This window comes from Vulpes lagopus, chromosome 5 (assembly GCF_018345385.1).
Source record: "Vulpes lagopus strain Blue_001 chromosome 5, ASM1834538v1, whole genome shotgun sequence".
Taxonomy (NCBI): domain Eukaryota; kingdom Metazoa; phylum Chordata; class Mammalia; order Carnivora; family Canidae; genus Vulpes; species Vulpes lagopus.
Window position 1 is genome coordinate 85,454,798 of NC_054828.1, and position 26,868 is coordinate 85,481,665.

Genomic DNA, 26,868 nt, shown 5'->3' on the forward strand with positions numbered 1-26,868 from the left:
GCTTTCTGGTCTGGCCGACGCAGGCCGAACCGGGCCGAGGAGATCCGAGTGGGACCGAGGCGGGCAGCGCCGCGGCCCGGAGCGGAGGTGGCAGGGCGCGCCCCACCCAGCGGCCCGGCGGAGCCAAAGATGCTGGCTTCTGCCACACCGCCCCTCCCGGGCTCCCAGCCGCCTCCGGCCTCGCCCTTCCCGCTGCTGCTGCTGGCGGTGCTGAGCGGCCCGGCATCCGGCCGCGTCCCCCGCTCGGTGCCCAGGACCTCGCTTCCTATCTCCGGTAAGGCGTGGGAGCCCTCGCCCTCAGCCCTTCGCGCGGCGCCCAGGCCCCGCCTGCAGGTGCCGGTACCCAGCTGCCCTCTTACGGTCCCCGGCAGGCGCTCTGGGGCCCTCGGCGCAGCGCACCGAGTCCCGCCCCCGCCCCCGCCGGGGCCGGGGCCGGGGCAGGACCCCCTACGCGGTGCGGCTCCGCCGCATCGCTCCCCCGCGTCGCGCTTTGGCTCCCGAGACACGCCCGGGCGGCTCCAGCTGCCCCTTGGCCGCGGAAGGGTCAAGCCCCTCAGCGTGCAGACGCGGCCACTGAGGCCTATGATGGAGTAGGGGCTTCCTGAGGTCGTCCATTTCGGAGTTCCCCCTTCCCGAACATACACCTGTGTCCCTCATGCCAGCTTGACGCCCATTCTTCTTCCAAACTCATTGGTCTTTCATTCTAGTCCAGCCATCCATCCTTCTCCATCTCAGCATTTGCATCTGCCCACTTCTCAAATCCGGTCCCTCCTTATCCTCATATATACCTCCCTGAAAGCCTTTTGCCCTGCTGGCAGCGCTTCTGTCTCTAACACACTTCCCAGGCCTCTCACAGCTGACAGCAACTCCCATTCTCTTGATCCATGATCCATCGTAACCCTTGGCATTCCCTGCTCTCTCTACCCGTTCCCTACATTGGATGTTGGGAAACTGTTCAGTGAATTGACTTAAAATTCTGTTTAAATGATTTTTAAAGTATTCCGAAGGGGGAGAAAAAAAGGAAAAAGGAGATTTGGTCCTTTTAAAAGATGTGGAAGAAGCCAGGGGATGCCACAAGGTTAAAAATGGTTATTGGAGTGATTCACACTTAATAGGCTCTCTGCTGAGGTGGTCACGGGCATGGCCACAGACCTTGTTTTCTTCTTAGTGGACAGTGTTAGTGCCTTGTGCAGAGAAAACTAGTGAAGCTAAGAGGACAGCCTGTTGGCAAAACCTCACAAGTGGGTAATAGTAATGTAGAGACTAAACTTCAGACTAGTGACATATTGGGTTGCTATGAATTAAGAAGACAAAGTTGTGGTCAGATACTGGGGTTTGTTTGTGCTGAAGCAATAGCCACAAAAGAGAACTGAGGTTGCCTGGCTGGATTGATAACCAGAAATGCAGAGAAGTCCAGATAGCAAGGTGAAACAGAGTTGGGGATATAAGGAGAGGTTGGGTGTTTAGGGCTTATGATGAGCATGAGAGAATAGGCAGGCACAGCATAGACATGAACGGGTGTGGGAGGATGGGGTGGGAGGGGCTCTGTACATCAGCACATCTAGGAATGAATGGCTCATAGCCATTCTGTCTGACTTGACCGTAGCTGAGCAGATAGAGTAGGTAGAGTAGAGCTGTGCTGGTGCAGGGGTAGGGGCCCCAGAGTGAGCTAAGAAGGTAAATACATGATAACTTATTTGTTATAATCTTTAAATAGAGTTCTGAATGATGCTATGAGGTTTAGATTTGGCCCAAATGAAGCACAAGTCTAAGTAGGGATGAAAGGAACCGTTTGTGGAACACATAGTCCATGTCAGTTGCTTCCTCCTATGTTACCTCATTTTATTCTGTCAACAAGCCTGGTTGGTGGTGTTTACAAGATGAGGAAAGTGATGCTCAGGGCAAGTAACTTATTCAAGATCATACAGCTGGTAAGTGAAAGAGCCACATTTAAACTTGGGCTGATCCATTTACAAAGCACATACTCTTGCCTACTCTTTACCTCTTTGGGTGGAAATAGGGTGGGATTGGGAAGGACAAGAGCAGTGGGAGAGATAGGAGATAGTCTCCTAAAGTGTTTTCTCAGTGAAAAGAAGTTACTAGTAAGTAGGGATTTAAAAAAAGGAAATTTAGAAAGTACTTGTACCTTCTACAGTATTTTGAAGTTATGTATCATGTTGCCATGAATAGAGATTACAGACTTAATATTTATGCTGATATTTTAATAAAGTGTTCTATTTTTACAGAAAAAGCATATTTGACTGCCCTGTGTGCTAAGTATTCTGGCCTCATCAGTTCTCTCACTTTGTGGAGGTTAGGTGGTTGGCCTGTCAAAGCTCTGTTTTTCCCCCTCATGGCTGCTAAATAAATGGCACTTGGGAGAAAACAGAAATTGAGCCCTTTGGCTTTGCCCTTATGGACCCAACCCTTATGAAGCAATGGCTGGTATCACTCTCCTCTCTAACCCTCTCTTCCTGCCAGAGGCTGACTCCTATCTCACCCGGTTCAGCGTCCCTCAGACGTACAATTACTCTGTCCTCCTTGTGGATCCTGCTTCCCATACACTCTATGTCGGCACTCGGGACACAGTCTTCGCTTTATCCCTGCCCTTCTCAGGGGAGAGACCTCGCAGGGTGAGAGATGAAAGTGGGGAGGACCCCAGACCCCACAGCATGGGATTAGATACATGGTTTTATGGGATTGATGGTGGTGGGGGTGTTCATAATAACCAAATATGTACCAGTGGTGGTGGTAGGAGGGGGAATGTTGGTGAAGATGAACAGATGAAGAATATTAACTTCATTATATTTGCTAAGGGTGATCGAAGGGGTGGTCATGGTGCCTGGGGAGGCCATGGGGAGGCTCATCTTGGGGAGGAGATCATTTCTTTTTTTTTTTTTTTTTTTTGAGGAGATCATTTCTTTAGGGCAGTAGCTTTTAAACTTTTTTGACCACCCCTTAGTTAGAAATATACATTTTGACCTATAGAAGTATATATTGAAAGAACCCTTTCTTGAAACAGTATCTGTTCTCCTATATGTGATATATTCTATTTCACTAAAAATAAAAGCAATTTATTTCATTACTGGTTAACGGGTGGAGACCTCTGGTTCGAAAAATAGTGCTCTGTTCAAAAAATAGTGCTCTGACTGGTGGTGATGGTCAGGTGGGGCTGGGAGGAGCTCTGAAGTTCTCAAATTGATGGAGGTTGTGGAACTGTTTTACCTACCCTGACTTGGAAGGAATTTGGGAAGAATCTGGGGGAAACAGTAACTCCTCCTTTCTCAGATTGACTGGATGGTGCCTGAGGCCCACAGACAGAACTGTAGGAAGAAAGGCAAGAAGGAGGTAGGTGTGAATCTTGTCCCTGTCCTGAGTATCAGTTGAGACCTAGTTCCAGCTCTAAGTCTGTGTCTGTCCCCTGCAGTGCTCCCATCCCAGTGGGCCCAGGCAGGGACTCTAACACCATGGCATCACCTGTCATCTCTGATCCAGAGCTGCATCTAACTGTCCTGACACTACCCTACCTTTCCTCGTACCTGCTGCTTCTGATTCTCTCTAATCATCTCTGATCCCCAGGACGAATGTCACAATTTTGTCCAGATTCTCGCCATTGCCAATGCCTCTCACCTCCTCACTTGTGGCACCTTCGCTTTTGATCCGAAGTGCGGGGTTATTGTGAGTGACAGGGGTGGGAGGATGGGAAGGGTTTTCTGTGAGTGACCATGATGGGAGGCATGCTTAAGGCAACACTTGTGCATGATAAACATTGGGGGTGAGGGATGTCCTCACAGGGTGGAGCCTTTGTCTGCCATGGAAGGGGGGTAGGAAAGGGAGGAGAGGAGGGAGGTTGTCTGTAGAAGGTGAGGTATACAGAGTAAAGAGAGAAGAGGGATGGTGAAGGGAATTAGGGATGCTAGCTAGGCTCAAGAGAGAATAAATCCAGGAGAGACTTTAGAGGTCAGTAACTCATGTTTCCTTTGCTCTGTGTATGTTTTGTCCAGGGAGCTGAGGTCCATTTCTTAATCAGCACAATCCATGCCTGCTTCTTCTTCCCATGGTGTGTGACTGTCTCTTACCCGCTTCTCCCACCTCTCCTGCCAACTTCATTCTGTGTGGGCTGTTACGTTCTGCTGTCATGGCTTCTGAGGTCACTGCCTACCAGTATAGTACTTGCCAGCCCCATACTCTGAATTTGGCCTTCGAAGTGGGCACTCTGTCAGTCACCTTTTCTTCTAGGTCCTGTTCATTGCTGCTGGAGCCCTGGGCATCTTTACTGTCACACTCACGCAGGCTTGGGACATATATGTTCCTAGTCATGTTTAGGTTTATCATGGTGTCTAGAGTTAATGGGGCTGGTAGCATCTCAGGAGGGTCTTAATGATTTTGAACCCTCAGCTTTTCCCATCAGCAATCCAATAGCCAGTCTTTGGTCCTCTGCCAGCACATGCTTGTGACAAGAACCTAGGATGAGTTAAAAGCCTCCCATGTTCTTTATATTCAGTGGCTTCCCTTTCTGCTCCAAGGAACAATAGGGGGACTGCAATGACTCCCTGTCCTGGCTCTGATCCTTAACTGTAGATTTTGAGTTGATCCTTCTGCAAACTGTAGTAGTCCTTGCCACCTGGATCTCATCAGTGTGTCTATGTCTAAAGTTCTCCTTGTTGAAGACCATCCTCATATATCTGGTTTTGAATGCTATAATTGTATATGCTTAATTGCCCTGGTCAGTCCCTCCAGCCGCCCCTGGGGTTGGTTGGGGTTTTGTCGAGTCCTTTTCACAATGTGGATAGAAGACTCTCCACCAGGGTGTGGATAGCTTCCTCATCTTCGGAAGGTTTCCAGTTTGGGGTGGTATTGAAAATCTCTTTATCCTATCAAGTGATGTTGAGGGTATAGTTTCCTTACAGTTCTCACAAAGCTTGGAAAGTAGTGGTGGAACTGCCATTGCCCTGTAGGTCTTTTTCCTACAGGGAAAATGGTTCCATGGGGAACCCATGGGTGTGAGTGCCAGTGCCATGGCTTGTAGACAACATGATCACTTCAAGTTAGTCTCCTAGGGCCTTCTATTCTTCCTTGGCTCTCTAAGGGGACCCTAATGGCTGCTAGATTCTAAATATCTAGGCATAAAATATTCTGTATATCCTGTCAGGATTGGTGTGACTTGGATGGTCATCCACTTCTGAGAGAAATCAGCAACCAGAATGAAGCCAGGGGTCTACTTCTGTGCAAAGAACTGTCCTTTGGTCAAGGCTTGTTTGTAGGAGACTATAGGGCACAGCCCCCTTACCCCAAAATCAGCTGTGTTAACTCTTCAAGCCATTATATTAAGACTCCCCTCTAGATTTCCTGAATGCTCTCTTGTACCTTTACTGTTTTATCCTGCTGCCTGGCAACTCCTGTATGCTTAAGCAAGTTCTTGCTTTAGCTTTAGTGTCAAACCTCTCATGTCTCAGACTGCTGACTTTGAGACCATGTATAACTATTATGTAAGAGCTTTGACTAGCTGATCCAGACACAACAACTCACTCAGAGTTGATTGCTCAGAGAAATGGAGGTTTTTACAAAACAAAATTCAAGCACTGGACCTACCAGCTCTGACAATGTGGAGTGCTACCATTCAGTGATAGCTCATTGTACATTGGAGGAGAATTTTTTAGTTTGCTTTGTTGAGGGAATTCTAGCAATTAACAGAGAAAAATGCTAGACTTAACAATAGCAATGACAAGACTTCCCAGTTGAAGGTATGTATTATACTCTGTCCCAGGTGTGGTACTAAATACTTGACATTCAAGATTGAATTTAGTTCTAAGCACCATACTGTGATATTAAGTATTATTTATATCCATTTTATAAGCAAGGAAATAGAAGCTCCAAAAAGTTAGGTACCATGTCTAATATTAGATAGCTGGCAGAGGCAGAGCCAAGATTTAAATCTAGCTACATCTGATTCTGCTCCACTACCCTGTCCCTCTAGTCCAGCATGCAGCACAGAAAGACCTTATGTGGTTTCAATGTCCTGTGACATTTGTCCTGTTTCATGTAACAGGAACTATCTTTACTTTACTTTTTTTTTCCCCCCTCTTTGGCCAAGAAGAGTACAAGACAGATAAAGGACCTTCCCCAGGTGGTCCTTTATCTGTCTTGTACCCTATTTGGCCAAAGCCAAAGGATGTGGAGATTCCACCCCTACAACTCAGTGAGAGCCTTCCTGCCTAACTCTGTCTTTCAGCTGGAGGGACTTGCCTTTGCTACAACTGATGATACAATGAAGACTCTCAACATTCAGATGAGGCTGTAGTGGAGTGGCCTTGCCCCCCTTCAGACCCTAATTAAATGTTACTTTGACAAGACAGTAATCATAACCTGTCTAGTTAATGCTTAACTTGCTTAAATATTATAAACTTAAATAATACAATGGTGCCATTTGAGGAAACTAGATGAGGACTCATTTTGACATACTGAGTTTTAAGGGGCTGATAGGCCATCTCTGTGAGGAAGCCCAGCAGCCAAGTGCAGACATGGACCAGAGATTGGAAGGCATCAGACTTTCAGAGAATTTGGGGAATAATTTGCATAGAAAGTCTAGCTGGAAGTATAAGAATGAGTGAGGTCATATAAGTATATGTGACAAGGACTAAGGATTGATCCATACACAGTTAGGGGCTAGAAAGGAAAATAGAAGCAACCAAAGGAGATAAGAAGCAACTGTTAGGGGGAGGAGGGTAGACTTCTAAGAGAATCAAGACAGGATATTTGAAGGAGGGAGTAAGTAAAAAATATCAGATGCTGCATAAAGGTTAGGAGGATGAGCACTGAGAAAAGAGTCCTAGCTGAAATGTAAGGGAGTAGTCTTAGGCACAGGGATGGGAAAGCGTGATTTGTTTTTTGGAAATAATAGGCCATCTGGGTTTGGTCAGAGGAAAGTATTCATTTTGAGCAGTATTAGGAAGTAATTTGGGCTAATGGGTTTATATTCTAGGCAATGGTGAGTCATTTTGTCATTCTCTTAAAAATTTATCAAGGCAGTGACTGATATTGTAGGAATATTAATCTGCGGTGGATATGAGAGTAAGCTAGGAGCAAGGCTAGGCAGTATGGAGAGAAGGCAGTTACTGCTGTAGTTGAGATGAGAGATAAGAAGAGCCACCGTAGCATGTATTATTAACCTTTGTCCACAGTGCCCAGACATCTTGGTACCCTCTTGCTGAGCTGTCATCTATCTCTTTTCTCAAGCTAGACTGCTCCCACTGCCACAGATGAGATGCTTGTGCCTTTGTGGGGCCTTTCATTCCAGAAGACTGTCTTGACCCAGTGTTCCCCTTTTGGGAACCTCAGATCACATCTAATTTTAATGGGACTTATTCAAGGCTCTTTTGGTAAAAACAAAACCTTATTTACTAACTATAGCCAATAGATGAGCCATCAGAATGGGCCTGCAGTATTTTTATACTCAGGGGATATAGATCTATGTTGCTATTCCAACTACCATTGATGTAATCAGGCTCCAGCAACACTACATACCTTCCCTAGTGAACTAGAGGTATTGTGTCTGGCTCTTCTAAGCCATAACTTTGATTCCTGACCAGCCAGACTTAACTTCCCTGCCAGTTTCTGGTTGAAGTCATCCCTGGTTTTCGTTTTTAGATGTTATCTTGAAGGCTGTCTTCATGATGGATGCTCAGGTAAGATAACTCCAGGCTGGCCCTGGTGAACTCCTACATCTCTTGCCTCGTGTCCAGATTGGGTCTGCTATAGTCCCTGAATGAAGAAGGCAGTTACTTGCCAAATCAGTGAATTCTGTCTTGAGTTTCAGGTCTTCATTGACTTTGCAGATTCCCTTCTTCCTTTCTATGTATCCTTGACTCTGGTCCTGTCTTTTGTCCTTGGGGTAGGAGTAGGGGGAGGATGGCCCTTCTCTCTCAGCCCCGGGACTTGAGATGGTCTCATATCGTCCTGCACTCTTCTTTGTCCTTCCTAAGAGCTCTAGTCCTCAGCAGACCTGCTTTCTTCCCTTCATTGTCCTTGTCCTGTCACATGGTCCCCAGTCAGTTGCAAACCCTAGCATTTCAGAGGAAGGATCTGCCTCTCGGCCTTTTAGTGTCTTCTAGGGCCATCTGTGGTGTTTTGTCACCAGGGCATGTGGGTATTGGTACCAGGGGAATGGAGGAATAAACTGATGTAAAGGGGGATGGCAGAGAGGGGAAATGCTGGAATGGGTGGGGGAATCAGGAATAGCAGACTGGGAGCTCAGGTTGGTAGCGGGTGAGTGGGAGATGAATGGAAATTGGGCTTTTCCTTCATCTGACCATCTTTGTAATTCTCACCATGAGCCTTTCTGTGACCCTAAACCAATTGCCCCCTTCTGGTCTATAGGATGTGTCCAGTTTCCAGCAGGTTGAAAGACTTGAGAATGGCCGGGGGAAATGTCCTTTTGAGCCAGCTCAGCGGTCAGCAGCTGTAATGGCTGGTGAGTGGGGAGAGCCCAGCCCTGTGGCTCCTTGCTGTAATTGCCTCCTCCCCCCCACTGCTGTTAGAATTTCTGTGTCCTTTCTTTCCTTTCCTTGCAATGTCTATCATTCCCATGTCTCTTTCTAGCCTTTTCTTTTCTCCCCACTGTGCCTGTGTCCTCTTGCTTTTTCCCAGATTCTGCCCCTGGGTTTTCTCTCGAGTACGTATCCTCTGCACTGTGAGTGTGAGTGTTTGCTCTGTTAACCTCATTTTCTTTTCTCATGGTGCTCCCCCCCCCCGCCGACCCTTGTTTATAAGAGGAATCTACTACAGTGCATATTGTAATAGATCTGGGAGAAGTATAAAGAAGAACCTAAGAAGCCTTGTAGAATAGCATTGTCCAAAGTACTTTGCAGGACAGTAGAAATGTGCTATGTCTGTGCTGTCTAAAACAATAGCTGCTAGTTACACGTGGCTCTTGAGCCTTTGAATAATGTGACTAGTTTGACTGAAGGGAGGAATTTTAGTGTCTGATGTCTGCCATCTTTGCACAGCTCTAGAGTATCAGACAACAACTGCCAATATTGCAGGATATTTCTTTCTAGCTTTTTAATTATATGTGTGTGTGCATTTGCGTTTATATTCAGACATATAAATTTTGCTGGGCAGCTCTTTGTTACTCAGAGGAATCCATCATCAGTAATGACTTAAATAAATTCCTGCTGTTACTTCCTTTGACCAAGCTGTATACAGTTCAAGTGTGCAGGGGTTCAGTCACTGTTGATGCCTACATCTTTTTTTGGAGAATGACTATATAATTCTTCAGTGGCCACAAAGTGAATTGTTTGTATGCTATGTAGCCTAAATTCTAGGTCAGACCACCTCATGCACACCCTTCAAATTCAGTGAGAATCCAGCCATTTTCTCACAATAGTATACAAAAAACAGGTGAATAGAAATTTTATGTGTGCATAGATTGTAAAACTTTTAAATGTCATGCCACATGGATTTAGTTTTGAATTTTGTCATGTAACTTTGTATCATAGGCATTTTCTGTATGATTTAAAATTTTTTTGTGAAGAAAAATTTTAACAACCTGTTGCTACGCATCCTGTGAGCATACTATAATTTAATTAAGCAATCCCAAATCACTGATATAAGTTTATTTGATTTCCAAATTTAATTTACCTCAAAGTTTTTGGTAGTCCCCATCACACTGTAATGAATGTTTTTGTGCATTAATTTTTATTCTCACTTTAGCTTGTGTCAAGATTCCTGGAAATAGATTACTATTTCAAAGGGTGTGAACATTTTATGGCTCATTATTTGTCGCTAATTGAGTTTTTAGAAAGAGTGTTCCAGTTTACACTCTAAATCAGCTGGAATGAGAGTGTTTTGTTTTCTTCTCAAATAAATTTTACTAGAATGATATTGTCACTTTGAAAGATCTTTGCTAACTTGAGGCTAAAAATGGCACCTTGTTTTAATTTGTATTTCTATTTGTATTTTTTTTTAAAGATCTTATTTATTTATTTAAGAGCAAGAGCAAGAGAGAGAGAAAGAACAAGCTGGGGGCAAGAGCAGAGGAAGAGGGAGAAGCAGACTTCCTGCTGAGCAGGGAGCCCAGGACCCTGGGATCATGACCTGAGCCAAAGGCAGACACTTAACCAACCGAGCCACCCAGGCACCCCTAATTTGCATTTCTGTGAATATTAGTGGAATTAAACATTCTCCATATTTTTAGTACTTATTTTTATTTCTTTTTTGGTAAATCTCATATTCTTGGGCCAATTATCAGGTAGGCAATGTGTTTCAATCTATATCTGTGGTTACATTTGTTTTTAAACTAAATCCTTTTTAGTTATAAAGCAGATAAAATTTTTTCTTATAAAATTTCCCCCCAAATGTTTAACTCTTTGATCTGTTTGGAACTTACTTTGATGCATGGCATGAGATGGAGATCTAAATTAATTTTCCCTAATTAACTAATCAGTTGACTTAGTAGCATTCATTGTATTGCTTTCCCTTTCTTTACTGACATTTGTTGTGAGCTTTATCATAAAATTAATTTTTACCCATTCTTTTGGACTACATTTTATGAAAAACAGAATTTGGGACACAAGCTCTAACAGTGAAATTTTTTTTTTCTTATGCATGGCTTTATAGGAAACGTCTTAAAAGCTAGCTATACAAATTAAATCATTCTTAGTCAGAGAGTGAATGACACCCCTTTTCTGAAAAGTAATAAAATGACAAAATTTTTGAAAATGAACATAAGTCTAAATCTAGTAAATACATAATTTGTCTTTTTATCATCCATCAGCAATTGAAATGGACAAGACCTTGTTTATAGTCCTACATGTTTGCATAAAACAGTTTAGTCAATAGTTTTCTTGGCTTTTTATCAAAGGTCTTTGGCAAAACTCTGAGCCAGTTGTTGGGTCATTAAGAAAGATTTATCAGTTTTAGCAGTTGTCTCTTGATTCTCTATAACTTTTTATCAACAAAATGACTTCTCAATTATATCAGTCTAAGGTAATCGATTAACACACTTTCTTTGTTTCAAGCAGTAATCTTTACATTCAACCTTCTGATGTAATCTCTCTGTGGTCCAGTCAGCAAGTGAATTCACATTAGCATGTGGTTTAAGAACACAAATTTCATAAATAAGATCATCGTATGACAAAGAACATTTTCAAAAAGGAAAAAAGGGTTTCAAGTTTTTTTTTTTTCGGATAATAAAATTCAAGTTGCCTTTCAGCTGATAATTGATGGAAATGATAAGTCACTTTCTAACAGATTAGAATGGCTAGCTTCTCCATGTTTCTTTGATCCAAATCATAGTCAATACCAATATTACACGTTTTCCTCTAAAGTTCGTACTTTATAGGGCTATAATTTAAATTTCTTTACACTTGACATAAGTGCCAGTATTCACTGGTGTTTTCTTCTTTCTTTCTTTCTTTTTTTGTTTTGTTTTGTTTCACTGGTGTTTTCAATGTTGATTACTCTGCTGCCCCTTTGTTTTGAAAATAGCGGCATACAAAAGAGTGACAACATTATGTAAGAACTAGGACCTAAATTCCCAGTTAGGATCTGTAAAAATGTCCGTAAGGATAATAGAGGTATGTTGAAATAAAAAGAAGAACTTTTAGTAATGAAAATAATATTAGAATGTAATAGCAGGAGCATTTCTAGTTTTAAATTATAAAAATTAGTGTGCATTGTGGATAATTGAGAAAATATAGAAATATATAATGAAGGAAGTGAAAAGCTTATTGTAATTCAGTAATCACCAGGTAGCCAGTGTTTTTATTTTTGAGTCTTGTCTTCTACTGTGTCTGTGTGATATTATCATGCATATTGGAATTATCATGAATATTTCACTTAATATTATATACTGAAATTTTCTCAGAATTAATTATTCAAAACATGATTTTTAGTGATTGCATACTCTTCCATCACTTGAATATAGCACAGTCCTATTTCCATATAATTATACATTCAAAATGTAAAATAAATTATTGCTTTCATAAATACTGCCACAGAGGAAATCCTTTCACATAAATGTTTATGCAAATCCTTTACACAAATCTAATTAATTGCGTATGAGTCAATCCAGACAGTAGAATCGCTGGGCCAAAGGGTGTAAAGGTTTTTATGGTACTTGGTGGATCTGGCCAAATTGCCCTCCAGTTAGTCTTGCCAGTATTGACCAGAGGCTCTCTTTCATTACACCCTTTGTCAGTCCCAAGTAATATAGTTAATAAATATACAGTGACCACCTCCAGAGCCCAATATTATATATTTTTGCTTGCATCTCAATTAATGAGGTCAAACAGCTTTCCATGTGTTTATTGGTACTTGCATTTATTTAGGAAAAAGCCTCAGAAATCTTGTCTTCAAATATGACATTTATTTATGTTGCACATAGATAAAATTAAAATTTTCTCAGTGTCTGTTTTTATACTATTCTAACCTGGAAAAATGCAAATATTTTGACAGTAATGTTCACAATAGCCTAAGAACACTGGCAATTCTGTCTGTCTCCTTTGGAAAGTCTTAGTTGTCTTTTTTTTTTTTTTAAGATTTTATTTATTCATTCATGAGAGACCCAGAGAGAGAGAGGCAGAGACACAGGCAGAGGGAGAAGCAGGCTCCATGCAGGGAGCCCGATGTGGGACTCGATCCTGGAACTCCAGGATCATGCCCTGGAAGGTGCTAAACCACTGAGCCACCCAGGGATCCCAGAAGGTCTTAGTCTTCTACTCGTCCTTTCAACATTGGGGTTCCTTGGGCCCCCTCTCAAGGTCCTGTTCTCTTCTCATCCTATGTGGTTGTGATTTCAACCAGCCTCCCTGATTCTGTTTCCACTGCATCCTGATACCTCCCAGACATTATCTGGAGCTACAGACCACATATGCAACTGCCTTCCAGACATCTCCACATAGATGTCCCAAAGAGATCTCAAAATAAGCATGTCCCAAATTGAGTTCATCTTCATTCACCTCCCCCAAACCTGTTCCACCACCAACGTCCCCTCCTCTGAGTACTGTTACCCTCCCAAGTACCATAGCTGGAGACAGCAGTCGGTCATCCTTTGGTTCTGCTTATCACATCCTATAATGAATAGGACTTTTATGGAGAAGAGCAGAAGGAGGGAGTATTTGCTTTTTCTCTTTGGGAATCTGTACTATGTTTTATCATCTCTGATCTCATTGCATCTTGCGATTACTGCATCTGCCAAGAAGCACTGCAAATGTTCCAGATAAGGTGCTGCCAGCATTTTGGGGTCAAGCCTACCTCTTAAATTCAGTGTGTTTGCCCCAAGACTAGCATTCACACACTGAAACAACAGTTAGTAATCCTATGTGACCAACAGAGGGAAGGGTAGAATAAAAACTACATCTCCAACTACCTAATTATATCTTCATAGTAGGCTGTTATGTATAAAAAACCCAAGTATCCAGCTGGCCTAATCCTTAGATAAGGAGATGAAGAATATTGAGCTAGGAGCTATCTATCCTGCAAAGCTCTGACTTTGAAGAAAAGGGAGTGGAGAAAGGAAGGCTAGGGCATGTTTAAAATTCCTTTTCTTTTAAGCTAATGAATGATTATTCCTATTGTAAATCTTCTTTAGAAGTGGCCATTGTGGTATCAGAGTGAAAAATTGAAACCCCAGGGTGTAGTGATATATTCAGTGCCATGGCAGTGTCCTAGGCTGTCAGTGTTGGGTTGCTGACACGTCTGGGAAGCCTATGTCACAGGCCTTGCACTTGAGCAAAGAGAGATCTACTTCCACACATCATTGTGACTTCTTTGGTTGTGATGCTTCATCTTTTGTGGCTTTCAGTCCTTTTTTTTTTTCCTCCCCAGTATTTCCAAAATGAAAAATATCTTAATTTGGGGGATAATAAAAGTAAAAAGATGGTAACTACAACAAACATTCAGTGAGTACAAAAAAGTAGAAAGGAGGAAATAAAAATCATCGTAATTCTATTAATCAGAAATAAATATTAACACTGTAAAGTAGTAGCTCCTTCCAATCTGTCTTACGTCTGCAGACATATACATATTTTTTAAAAATGGGGTTATATTATACCAGGTGTTTTTTTTCTCACCACCTTGCTCACTGAATTCAGCACTATGGGCCTCACTCTCTTTTGCCCATTATCTTTTGCCAAAGCAAATGTGTGTTTTAATGTTTACTGAATCAATCTGTTATAGGATCCACCTTGCCAATGATTTCACATACAGGGATATTTTATTATATGAGCAATGCAGCATCAATTTGCAATTGAGACTCTCCTGGAGAATCTAGGACATGTGGTGATCCTGTGTCCTCCTGTCCTCATGAGCATGGTGGCTGCTGTTCCTTCTCCTTGGGGTGTGTCTTTGTGTGTGTGTGTGTGTGTGTGTGTGTGTGTGTATGAGAGAGAGAGAGAGAGAGAGAGAGAGAGAGAGAGAAAGACTGAGACTGTGTTACAAGCCCTTTGGTACTCCTGGAAAAACTGGAACCCTGCTACTTCCTCCCAAAGTGCTTGACCCCTCCTCCTGTCCCTCAGTGCCAGCGACCTTCTGCTCTTTCCCTCTGAATAACTGTGCTCTTAAGCAATTCTAAGCTCCAGAGTTGCTGACTGCCCCTGTTGATCCCTTAGAAACTTCTGGGACCTTCTACATCCATCTACTGCTGGGTCCTTGCAAAATATTTGTTTGTTGTCTGCCCCCCCCTCCCCCCGCCATACACCCAATCATGCTCCTACATATTCATAACTGTCTCCTCCACAGATCTCTCTTCATTCTCAGGGTGTCCAAGAAACAGCATCTGCCAGAGTTTGGGTTTTAGAGTGTTTTGTGTATGATGCTTGTAGGGAGATTTTTCATTGTAACTCTGGCATCTGTATCAACTTTTCCCCCCACCTTGGAAGTACAGGAGGTTGGCATGTGCTGCTCCAAGTGCTGCCAGACTATGCTCTAAACCTGGGTTTCTCCTTCCTGAAATACTCTGGGAGGCAATAGGGTGCCATTTTATGGTCCATCTCTCCTCCACCTCTGGCAACAGCTCAAGCCTGTGTTCTGTGAGGTTTCATAAGGAGCTTGAACTCACATGCGCTGGGTGCCACCCATGCACTAGGCCTTATGTGGGCTCTATGTTTGTATCACATTTAACCCTTAACACTGCTCTGAGTGGAGGGCGGCATTATCTCCATTCTGTTTGAGGTACCTGGAGCTAATTTGCCCAAGATCATACTACTTGTAAGTATTTAGGGTCCAAAGCCAGGCCTTCCACGTTTCAGAACACTTGAATTCTTTTCACAGTCTCCAATGATAGAAGAGTCTCCCCTCCCCATCCTAACCCTCTGCTGTTGCCCTCAGAGGCTTTTTGACCCTTTTTTGCTTTGTATGAAAATAGTGATTATTCTTCTAGTACCTGAGATGTGCACTTTTACTCAGGCATCTGTGACCCCAGGATGGTTGTACTCCCCACCAGAGTGGCCTTACTTCTCAATGCTTCCTTCAAAGGGTGTGAGTCCCCGTGGCTCTGGCTGGGCTTCCCAAGCACCAGCTTCCAGCACACCAGTCTCTTGCTCCTCTAGTCTCTCTGATTTGATTTAACTAGTTGTCTTTAGTAGCCTCTCCCCTTAAATGATGGTATTCCCAGAGATCTTTTCTCACTTCCTCTTTCTTCCTGGCTCTCATGTTCATGGCATGGCTGAACCCTGACTCCTAGGTTGCCGGACTGGCCCTGTTGCCTGGACCCTTCTGTCTGATTGCCTTCCAGGGTCTCCAACCAGATATCCTGAAGGGACATCAGCTGTAGCACATTCCACATCTAGAGTCCCAATTACCTCCTTTAGGGGTCTTCTCCTATCATTTCCTGACTTTGCTCCTAATATCACCCTCTGCTGTCATCGATCTTATAAACTGGAGACCTTAAAGACACTATTTCATTCCATTCTTTCACATCTCATGTTCGGTTGATTTTCAAATTTTGTTAAACAATTCTGCCTCAGAAATAGCCCCCCAATCTAGCTTGCTTGCTTCCTTTCCTTTCTTTTCCTTTCCCTTCCCTTTCCCTTTCCCTTTCCTTTCTCTCCCTTTCCCTTTTATTTCCTCTGCTGCTACCTTAGTTCCAGCCCCTCCAATCTTGCCTGGATTCTGTGAATAGCCTTTGAACTAGCATTAGCTCCTGAAAACTCAAAACTGGTGATGTCACTGTCTTCCTCAAGAAAATCTGCAGTTTTACTCTTATCTGTAAGAGAAAGTCCACATTCCCTGGCATGGCAGAGCAGACCCTTCATGACTGGGTGCCCATCTCTTCACCTCCAGCTTCACCTCTGCTCACTAGCCCAGCAACCCCCGCTGCCCCCTGAGAGCTGCAGCCATGGGGAGCACCCCACATCCTTGAACACGGCTCCCCTCTTCCCCACCTTCTTGTCGTCCTCCCTGAAGTACATCCATCTGGCAAATTGCTCATTCCTCAGATCTAGCTCAGATGTTACCTCTTGGATGCTGTTCCCTGGTTAGATGTGGCTGGGTTCTCCTCTGTGCTCCCCTACACATCTCTTCATCCATGCCTCCTGGTGTCTGAACATACTTTTGTCTTCCAGACTCATGTGGGAGCTCTTGGAGGCAATGATATGCTTATTAGCACATGGCACAGTGGCTTGGACCTAGTATGTGGTGAAGGAATGCCACTCTGTTCTCCCCAGGGTTCCTGTGACACTCAAAACTCCTCCAGGGTGCACAGGACCTTTTTACTGCTCCCTGAGTAATTTTCTCCTAGTCGTGTCTGACCCCTTGGCTGTGACACAGGGTGGCTCTAGTTGTCTTACATTTCTCCCCTTCTGAGTGCCTGTGATTCTCTCTTCCCCAGTCCCTACCATCCCTAGAGCACCTCTGTCCCTTGCACTGTCCTAACAGGGAGGATCCGACTCCTCATTGCTTCCTCTGGCTGTTGTGAAGCATTCTTTCTTTCTTTCTTTCTTTCTTTCTTTCTTTCTTTCTTTCTTTCTTTCTTTCTTTTTAAATTTTTATTTTATTTTATTATTATTTATGATAGAGAGAGAGAGAGAGAGAGGCAGAGACATAGGCAGAGGGAGAAGCAGGCTCCATGCACTGGGAGCCCGACGTGGGATTCGATCCCGGGTCTCCAGGATCGCGCCCTGGGTCAAAGGCAGGCGCTAAACCGCTGCGCCACCCAGGGATCCCTGTGAAGCATTCTTTAATTCCCCAGGCTACTGTTCCTCAAAGCGAGGTCCCGAGAATCACCCACGTAAGGGTAACTCTCACTACTGGTTTGAAACTTCATCCTTGGGCCATCCCCTCACTCTACCAAGTGAGAATCACTGGGCCCTGGGCCCAGGAATCTTGTGTCTTGATCATTTCCCCCAACTGATGCTGGTATGCCTTAAACTGTGACTTCTTCCAGAGCAGTGCCTGCCCCCTAATCAGAAAGAACACAGGTTCCTTCACACACATACCAGAGTGGGAGAGCAGAATTAAGATTGGGGCCTGCTGCAAAGCAAACCCCCTTCCTAGGGAGTCACAGTATAATTAGCACATGATGGGGGAGAGGTGGCCCTAAAACAATGACAGCAACAACAAGCAAGCCAACAGGCAAAACCAAAACCAAAACCAAAAACAAAAAACCCCCTAATTTTCACAAGGGCTGACCTTATCCTTCCTTCCTGCATGTTAATATTCCGACAGTTTTCCCTTAACACCGGTAGCCTTTTCTATTCTGGAGCACTCTACGTCTATGTTGATGTTAGTGAGATGCCACCTGCCTGTTGGGTGCCATGTGGTGGGCCCCCAGCTCCTGAGGGTTCCTGCCCCTGCTTTATCCCCTGATCTGCCTGCAGCCCCTTTTGCTTCTCTCAGCCATCTCTAACAGCCCATCTTCTCCCTGTCGCCCTGCAGGGGGGGTCCTCTATGCTGCCACTGTGAAAAACTACCTGGGGACGGAGCCGATTATCTCCCGGGCTGTGGGTCGCACAGAGGACTGGATTCGGACAGAGACCTTGCCGTCCTGGCTTAACGGTGGGGAGAGGGAGAGGGGTGCTCTGGGGGATAGAGCCTGCCGTGACCGGGTAGCCCCAGACTGTGTCTGGGGTATCTGAGGCCACTGGTCTCCCCAGCCCCAGCCTTTGCTGCTGCCATGGCCTTGAGCCCAGCTGAGTGGGGGGACGAAGACGGAGATGATGAGATCTACTTCTTCTTTACGGAGACCTCCCGAGCATTTGACTCATATGAACGCATTAAGGTCCCACGGGTGGCCCGTGTGTGTGCGGTGAGACCACTGTCCCAACTGTCTGCCTGTCATCTTCTGCTCCCTTGTCCTGTCTTTTCCTCTCTGGCCCTCTGTCTTTGTATCTCCTCTGTCTCCTTTTTTCCTCTGCCTTGAATTCTTTTCTGGGAGCTTGGGGAGTGTGGGGGAAGGGCTCTGGCCTTGCACTCCCATAGATACCCTTATACTCCCATAGATACACTGTCCCCAGGAGGTGGACTAGTGTGGGGGTTAACCGCAAGAGCTGTTGAGAGCTAGTTCCTGGTTCAAGCCCTGCCTCCACCTGTTCTGCCTCTGTGACTCTGGGTGGATTCTTTAGCATCTTTGAACCTCCTCTGTAAGATGAGGTTATTAAATGACCTCTAGCTAGAAGGGTTGTTTTGAGGACTAATGAGGTGACTTATGGGAAGCATGTAGGGGAATATTTTATAAGTGCTCAATGACCTTGGTCCCCATCATTGTTACTGTGACCCCATCCAGCCCCGTCTCTCATTACCCCTTGCAGTGCTCTGTATCTCCATCCTTGCCTTTCTGTGCATCTGTTTTCCCATCTGTCTGTGTCTGCCCTGAAGACAGGAGGAAACCTATATTGGTGTCCACATGCCTCCCACAATGTTGGTCTTCTAAAGAGAACTTCCCATGCGCTTGTCACCCCAGGGGGACCTCGGGGGCCGGAAGACCCTCCAGCACAGATGGACGACATTTCTGAAGGCGGACCTGCTATGTCCAGGGCCTGAGCATGGCCGGGCCTCCAGTATCCTGCAGGATGTGGCCATTCTTCGGCCTGAGCACAGATCGGAGACCCCCATCTTTTACGGCATCTTTTCCTCCCAGTGGTGAGGGGGCCCTGGTGTGGAGGGGAGTTACAGGGTGGGGGATACATGGGGACGGATGCAGTGTCTGTGCTGTCTGCTCCAGAAGGTGTGGGCTCTTCCTGGAGCAGGCAGTGTGGCTCCCTTTGTATTTCTCATGGGTCATTTCATCTGATGGGGATGAGTTGCTTCTCCATAGTTCCCTCCCAAGTACCTGGCTCCAACCTGTGACTCTTACAGGGAGGGAGCAGCTATCTCTGCTGTCTGTGCCTTCCGACCACAAGACATTCGGACCGTGCTGAATGGTCCCTTCAGAGAGCTGAAACATGACTGCAACAGGGGACTGCCTGTCATGGATAATGATGTACCCCAGCCCAGACCTGGAGAGGTGAGGGAGTGAGGGACCTCTTCACTTCACACCTGAATTGCTGCATGAATGAAAGGGCCCAGCTAAGCATCACGGACACTTGCTGGCCCCTGGGAAACTGTCACCCATCCTGTGCTTCCTCTAGTGCATCACCAACAACATGAAGCTCCAGCAGTTTGGCTCATCGCTCTCCCTGCCCGATCGTGTGCTCACCTTTATCCGGGACCACCCCCTCATGGACAGGCCAGTGTTTCCAACCGATGACCATCCCCTGCTCGTCACTACGGATACAGCCTATCTCAGAGTTGTGGCCCACAGGGTGACCAGCCTCTCAGGGAAAGAGTATGATGTGCTGTACCTGGGGACAGGTATGTTTAATGGTCAAGCAAGTTGCCCATTCAGTGTACGCATGCTCCTGTCACAGAGAGGCTCCCATATATACAGGTGTCAAAGTCCCAGGCACAAATTGTTATGTCTTGCCACTTGTCTGCTTCCTAGAGGATGGACACCTCCACCGAGCAGTGCGCATTGGAGCCCAGCTCAGCGTCCTGGAGGATCTGGCCTTATTTCCAGAGCCACAGCCAGTTGAGAGTATGAAATTGTATCAAGTGAGTTATAGATTTGGGGGAGTCTGGTGGGGGTACATCTGAGTCCAGAGCCAGTTTGTTACCCTGAGATCTGGGAGATGCAGCACATTCTTCCTCACTCTTTCTATAGAACTGGCTCCTGGTGGGCTCCCGTACGGAGGTGACACAAGTGAACACAACCAACTGTGGCCGTCTCCAGAGCTGCTCAGAGTGCATTCTGGCCCAAGACCCTGTCTGTGCCTGGAGCTTCCAGCTGGATGCATGTGTGGCCCATGCTGGGGAACATGGCAGGTAAGTGTTGCTGCATTGGTCTCTTACCTTCTGTTCCAGGGCATTGACCCATCCACATGTTTGTGTCTGTATGTCATCTGTTGAGGTCCCTGGCTGGCCCATTCAATAGAGCAGGAAGCCCTTGATCTCAGGGTCATGAGTTCAAGCCCCATGTTGGACATGGAGCCTACTTTATTTTTATTTTATATTTTTTATCTTATCTTATTTTTTGAAAGAGCATGCATGTGAGTGGGAGGTGGGGTGGGAGGAAAGGGCAGAGGGAGAGAGAGAATCTCAAGCAGGCTCCACACTCAGCGCAGAGCTGATGCAGGGCTCCATCTCACCACCCTGAGATCCTGACCTGAGCCCAAATCAAGAGTCGGATGCTTAGAGCCACCCAGGCGGCCCTGTGTGGAGCTACTTAAAAAAAATGTTTCTCATCTGTTAACAATGCCCTGCCTCTGTGTGTGTTTGTGTGTATTCTGCTTGTGTCACTTGGGTGTCCATCTGTCAGTTCATACTGACTTGTGTGTCTGTCCATGTGATGCTGCCTCACTGATGCTCTTTGCCTCTCTGTGGGACCTGCTCTGACCGCATGTCTCACCATTAGCTTGCTATACACTTCTCAGTTTTTATTTTATAAGAGCTCTTAGAAGCATTTGCACAGTTGACTGCTTCCTCTTAGCTTCTTTGCAGTACTCTAGCCTCTTGCTGTCTGTGACTCTGCGTCCTCCTGGATTTCCAGCCTCCCCCACGGTCTGTCTCCTTTACGATTCATTTCCCATCCTGCTTCTAAATGTGGAATAGTCCTCAGGGTTCAGTCCCTCTCTTAACACTTCCACGCACTGTCTAGATCTTGTTCCCATTACTTCAATGAACCAGCTGAGTGCCAGTCACCACCACCCATGTGTCTTTAGTTGAGCTGTGGACTTCTGTATTTCACCGCCCACCTGACATTCCCTTGGGAGTCTTCACAAGCAGCTCCAGCTGCTCTAACCAGTCTTAGCATGCACTGTCATTTCTTCTTTCCTTCATGTGCTCTTCCTATGGTTTTTCTCATCACAAAAAAAGGGCCCTCACATGATGAGATGAGCTTTGGATTATACTATATGTTGGCAAATTGAATTTAAACAGAACAACAAAAAAACAAAAATGGGCTCTCCATCCAAGCGAGAATTGCCCGTGCTATATTGCAATGTGTATGGACTCTAGGTCCATTTGTCCTATGCTCAGTCTATAGCCACTTCTTCCCATCCCTGCCACTGTCACCCTAGTCCACGCCATCGTCACTTCTTGCCTGGATTACTCTGGCAATGTCTTAATTGGTCTCCTTTTGACCATTGGGGGATCTTGCCATTTCTCTTCCCCTCAGCAGCTAGCTTAAAATTGTATGTCACATTGAAGCAAATTCTTGACATAATACTCATCTGAAATATTTCGATATGTATATCTATCAGGTAAGGACTTTTTTTCTTCTTAAGTTTTTAAAAAGATTTTATTTTTTATTTAAGAGGGGGAGCATGAGAGGAGGGAGTGGCAGAAGGACAAGCAGACTCCCCACAGAGCATAGAGCCTGCCACAGGACTCGATCCCAGGACCCTGAGATCAAGACTGAGCCAAAGGCAGACACTTAACTGACTGAGCCACCCAGATGCCCTCCACCCCACCCCCAGATAAGGACTCTCTTAAAAAACAGTTTATTATAAGGAATTTCAAACATTCAAAAGTAGAATAATACAATGAATTCCTGTCATCTGTTGCTCACCTTCACCAGCTATCAACTCCTGGCCAATCTTGCTTCACCAATACCCTCTCTCACTCCCAATTATTTTATAGTAAATCTCAAACATCACTTTATCTATAAATCTGGCAGTATATATTTTTAACACAGAAGGAATTAAAAATAAAACAAAACCATAGTATCATCATCTTACCATAAACTTAATGTCCTGAACCATCCAGTCAGTGTTCCAGTTTTCTCAATTAAGTATACTATAAGGTGGTTGCTTAAGTTAGGCTCCAAATAATGTCCATCAATTGAAGTTGATTGATGTGTTTTTTAAGTCTTTTAAGTTTTATGTGAGATTCCTTAATGAACCATTTTAAATTGATGGCTTGGAAAGTACTTTTTTCAAACTGACTTCGAGATTTCCTATGTTGAGCCCTGTTAATTCACTGTATATTTGTATATATTACTGAACCATAAGGCTACCATAATATTTTAGAAGTAAAAGTACTTGTTTTGGGAATCAGCTTTTCATTAAGATCTAGTAGTTTCTCTTGGGTATAACTTTTAGATGTCCAAGACAAGTATAACTTTTAGATGTCTAGGACGAAGCAAGTGCTTTATTGTTTTGATATCCATTAAAATAAGGATTTCATTGTATACTGTGTACTTGAACCTCAGGATCCCCTTAAGATATATATATGTATATATGTCGGGGTGTGGGTTATATGTATATGCTAGTATATTTCCTGGTAATACAAGAAATTACCAAGTTAGTATTTTTTAAAATTAATTAATTAATTTGAGGGAGAGAGAGCAAGAGTGCTCCCATGCAAGCAGGGGGAGGGGCAAAGGGAGAGGAAAAAGGAGAGAAGCAGACTCCCCACTGAGTGTAGAGCCTGAGGCGAGGTGAGGCTGGATCCCAAGACCCTGAGATCATGCCTGGAGCCAATATTAAGAGTCAGACACCCAACTGATTGAGCCACCCATGTACCCCACCAAGTTGTTACTTCTCTGTACTCTCTCCTCCACATCTCGACTCATACAAGTGAGAAAGACTGACTATGGAGTTTCTGTGGCTATGTCTGCACATATGGCCTTCCTAAGTTCTTCACTCTCAGCTAGACTAAGCGACCTTGGTTTTACCCAGAAGACTGTAATGTATTCATACCAATCTTGGAACTCATTTTAGGAGCCTTAATTCATGCTGAAGGAGTTCACACTCAAATGGAGTCTGTCTTTGATTGAGGCTTTTGTGTGTTCAGATAGAACTTGGTTTCCATCGATAGCTCGGTAGAGGTCTCCCTCTGGGAGTTCAGAGTGAGTGGTTCCATCCTGCTGTCCCTGTGTCAGACATAGTTCATTCACATCCTTGGAAGTACCAGGATTGTGGTGTTTGAAACATCCGTTAGAGGCTAATAGGCATTGACTGTTGTTGGAGAAAGTTCCTACATAGAGATGAGCAGCTTTTATGAAACAAAAAGTCCTCTCCTGACCCTCACAGAATTTTGATAAACTTTTATAGAAAAGAAGTTTTTCCTCTTAATAGCAAAAAAGGTTAACTGTAGTTTTTGTGTCCTCCCCACCCCCCGCCCCCCAAGATAAATCTTGTGGTTGTGGATACCCAGATGCATTTCTTGGAACATGTGTATGCATTTTTAAATTTTATTTTTAAATTTTATTTTTTTATTTTTAAAAAGTTTTTATTTATTTATTTATTCATGAGAGACACACAGAGAGAGGCAGACACATAGGCAGAGGGAGAGGGAGAAGCAGGCTTCCTGCAGGGAGCCCAACTCAGGACTCCATCCCAGGACCCCATGATCATGCCCTGAGCTGAAGGCAGACTGAGCCATCAAGGCATCCCTGTATACATTTTTTAAAAAGCACGCCCCAACCACCTTTCCAGCAGACCTACTGCAAATTTAATTCTCTGTAGTTTGCTGTAAATATGTGTAGAATTTGACATGGCAAGTGTCATGAGGAGTAAAAGGGATATTGGGGGAAATTTTATTGGTAAAGAGAATGTTGATTGATAGTTTCAGGAATGATTTATGAGACAGTGGGAGATGTAATTACACTACAGTACTGAGTGTTCATTGCTACTGAAGAAGGCAGAAGGGGCTGTTGACACTGGATTTACCACGTGTTTTCTTCTCTACAGGCTGGTCCAAGACATAGAATCAGCAGATGTCTCTTCTTTGTGTCCCAGAGAGCCTGGAGGTCTGTATGGTTTAGGGGAATGTGGGTGAAGTGGGTGAAAGGGGCTAGAATGTTGTCCATTTTGTACCTACTTTAAAAATTGGAAGATATGGCAGCGGGTGACCCATGGTCTTACTGTCTTTGGGAATCCCCTTTTTTCTTTGTCCCCATAGCCTCTTCTTGTATCTGGTACCATGCCATATTTCACTGCATTATATTCCAGCTGGTAGCATTACCACTTTTCATGCCTCTGCTCTCTTTCTGCAGAACACCCAGTAGTGTTTGAAGTTCCTGTGGCTACAGCTGCACATGTGGTCTTACCATGTTCCCCAAGTTCAGCATGGGCATCCTGTGTCTGGCACCAGCCCGGTGGAGTGACTGCACTTACCCCACGGCGGGATGGGCTAGAGGTGGTGGTGACCCCAGGAGCCATGGGTGCTTATGCCTGCGAATGTCAGGAGGGTGGGGCAGCCCGTGTGGTGGCTGCTTACAGCTTGGTGTGGGGCAGCCGGCGGGGCCCCGCAAGTCAGGCCCACACAGTCGGGGCTGGACTCGCTGGCTTTGTCCTGGGGGTTCTTGCAGCATCCCTGACTCTCCTTCTGATTGGTCGGCGTCAGCAGAGACGGCGACAGAGAGAACTTCTGGCTAGAGACAAGGTGGGCTTGGACCTTGGGGCCCCACCATCTGGGACCACGAGCTATAGCCAGGACCCTCCCTCTCCTTCTCCTGAAGATGAGCGGCTGCCCCTGGCCCTGGCCAAGAGGGGCAGTGGCTTTGGGGGCTTCCCTCCACCCTTCCTACTTGATCCTTGCCCTAGCCCAGCCCACATTAGGCTTACTGGGGCTCCTCTAGCCACATGTGATGAAACATCCATCTAGAGCAAATGACTGCTAGTAACCACTGGAGGGGAATGACCATTGAGGTGCTGGGGGTACTGGGCCTGGAAGATGGTCATGGTCTCTGAGCTCTCTTTGGTCTTTGCATAATCACTTACACTTCAGTCTGCCCTCTCTGGACCTGGCTGGGTTCAGGGCCAAGCCTGTGCTTGATTGCCTGATTCCCATGAGAGATCAGAGCTGCTAGCTGCAGTGAATCAGGACTTTCCCCACCTCTGCCCTCTGAACCGGTGTGACCCATTCAGCCTTGGCCCCCTATCTTGGGCCCATTAGTTTGGGGTTGGGGAATAGGACATAGCTCTGACTTTGCCTTCTGGTGGGGCCTGGCTGGAAGGAAGAGCACTAAAGGTGGTGGGGGGCTAGTGTGCATTAAGTCCTTTCGTTCATTCTCTTAGTTTACCTGATTCTCTGTGGGGAGTGCATGATCCCCATGTTGCAACATGAAATCTCTGCCCTGAGATGTCCCCGACCCCAGTTTTCCTTCTTCCATGAAAGTGTGTGTAAATACACAGGTGTTCATAGGAGGCCTGGCCACGTGCATGAACCACTGGGGCATTGCTCAGGTGTACTCAAGGTGGGACCAGGTGCGAGAAGTTTGGAATGGAGGCCTTGCCTGCAGAACTTCAGACCCTGTAGCCAGTGAAAAAATGCCTTTCCTTTCTAAAAGGAAACAAACCACCACCCCATCCCTATCACCTCCCACAACCCTTCTCTTGAGTAGAGGAAAAACTCTCAAAGTGACCTTTTGGGTGGCAAGGACAGCGATACATGTGATCCCATCTTTCTCTTTGTTTTTGTCTCCTGGCTGCCACCACTGCCACACACAGCTGTTCCTTTCTCTGACTGGAGTTAAAGGCTGGACTCCCTTCTTTGGCTCCCATTAAAAAAACTTTGTAACATTCTTAAGTATTAAGGGACAACAAAAAGGGAACGGTCCTAGGAAATAGAAATTGCATAAAAATAGGTTTGTATCAGTGACTTTACTCAGGTTGACACCCTTGCCCTAAATCAGAAGTTCTCCAGCTGGGGTCCATGGACTCCCTGAAATCGTATGCAAAATATTGTCTGTACACGTGAATCTATTTTTATGGGATGTGGGGGTGGGTGGGTATGGCTTTCATCAGATTCTCAAGGCCTTAACAAAGTAGAAGGACCCTGCCTGCAGGTCACCACAGTGGCTAAGCTGAGGGGGAGTCACTCAGTGGCAGTTCTTCCCACCCCGCTGTCCCTTCCCTGGGGTCAGCTCCTGGACTTGCAGCCGCCGGAAGTCCCCTTGTTTCTCCGGTCTCTGGAAGCTGGACTCGGCGTGTATCTGAAGATATTGTCGACTTCTACCAAACATAGAGACCTCTTCCTGCTTTACAGCTCCCAGATGCTCTAGGCTTCTGCTCTGTTCTGGTCTTGGCCCGAGTATGTGCCTCATTCATCCCTGCTGGGGGACCCCCTTGAGCTCCAGTGAATGATCCAGCCCTTCCCAGTTGAAGTTTTCAGCTCTACTTTCCTTGGCAGCAACCTGTGAACTATTCAAAAGAGTCCCCTTGGGTTTAGGATGATCAGTGGTTTTGCCATTAATGAGTGTTATGATTTTTAGCAAGTAATCTAATGGAGGAACATCGGTTTACTCATCTATAAAGTGGGGGATAATAATACCTACCTCAGGGTTGCTGCAAGGATGAAATGGGGAAACATGTAAACAATAAAGCACTATCTATACCAGTAGATGTTGTTATTGTAAAAATTCTAGGAGGCCATCATCCTATAGCTTAG

General features: G+C 45.2%; 1 protein-coding gene across 8 annotated transcripts; it reads left to right on the top strand.

Moving 5' to 3' along the window:
- Nucleotides 1-26,820, top strand: SEMA4F (ssemaphorin 4F). 8 transcript variants are annotated; one of them, XM_041757167.1, is made up of 14 exons: nucleotides 1-274; nucleotides 2,482-2,633; nucleotides 3,289-3,348; nucleotides 3,580-3,678; nucleotides 8,377-8,470; nucleotides 17,875-17,994; nucleotides 18,093-18,244; nucleotides 18,899-19,077; nucleotides 19,294-19,441; nucleotides 19,566-19,788; nucleotides 19,919-20,028; nucleotides 20,138-20,298; nucleotides 24,168-24,226; nucleotides 24,473-26,820. In XM_041757167.1, exons 1-14 carry the CDS (start codon nucleotides 130-132, stop codon nucleotides 25,081-25,083), a joined length of 2,313 nt encoding a protein of 770 aa, XP_041613101.1. In that variant the 5' UTR covers nucleotides 1-129; the 3' UTR covers nucleotides 25,084-26,820. The 8 variants fall into 8 exon arrangements, with proteins under 8 accessions (XP_041613101.1, XP_041613102.1, XP_041613109.1 ...); XM_041757168.1 differs by lacking the exon at nucleotides 3,580-3,678; XM_041757169.1 differs by lacking the exon at nucleotides 2,482-2,633 and having other exon boundaries at nucleotides 141-274.
- Nucleotides 26,821-26,868: the final 48 nt, after the last annotated feature.

What these genes read in the sequence shown, in the direction of transcription:
- SEMA4F (XM_041757167.1), top strand. Translation starts at nt 130, where the DNA reads ATGCTGGCTTCTGCCACACCGCCCCTCCCGGGCTCCCAGCCGCCTCCG. An exon ending in GACCTCGCTTCCTATCTCCG is followed by an intron (nt 275 to 2,481) that starts GTAAGGCGTGGG and finishes TCTTCCTGCCAG; the next exon opens with AGGCTGACTCCTATCTCACC. An exon ending in GTGTCCCAGAGAGCCTGGAG is followed by an intron (nt 24,227 to 24,472) that starts GTCTGTATGGTT and finishes CTCTTTCTGCAG; the next exon opens with AACACCCAGTAGTGTTTGAA.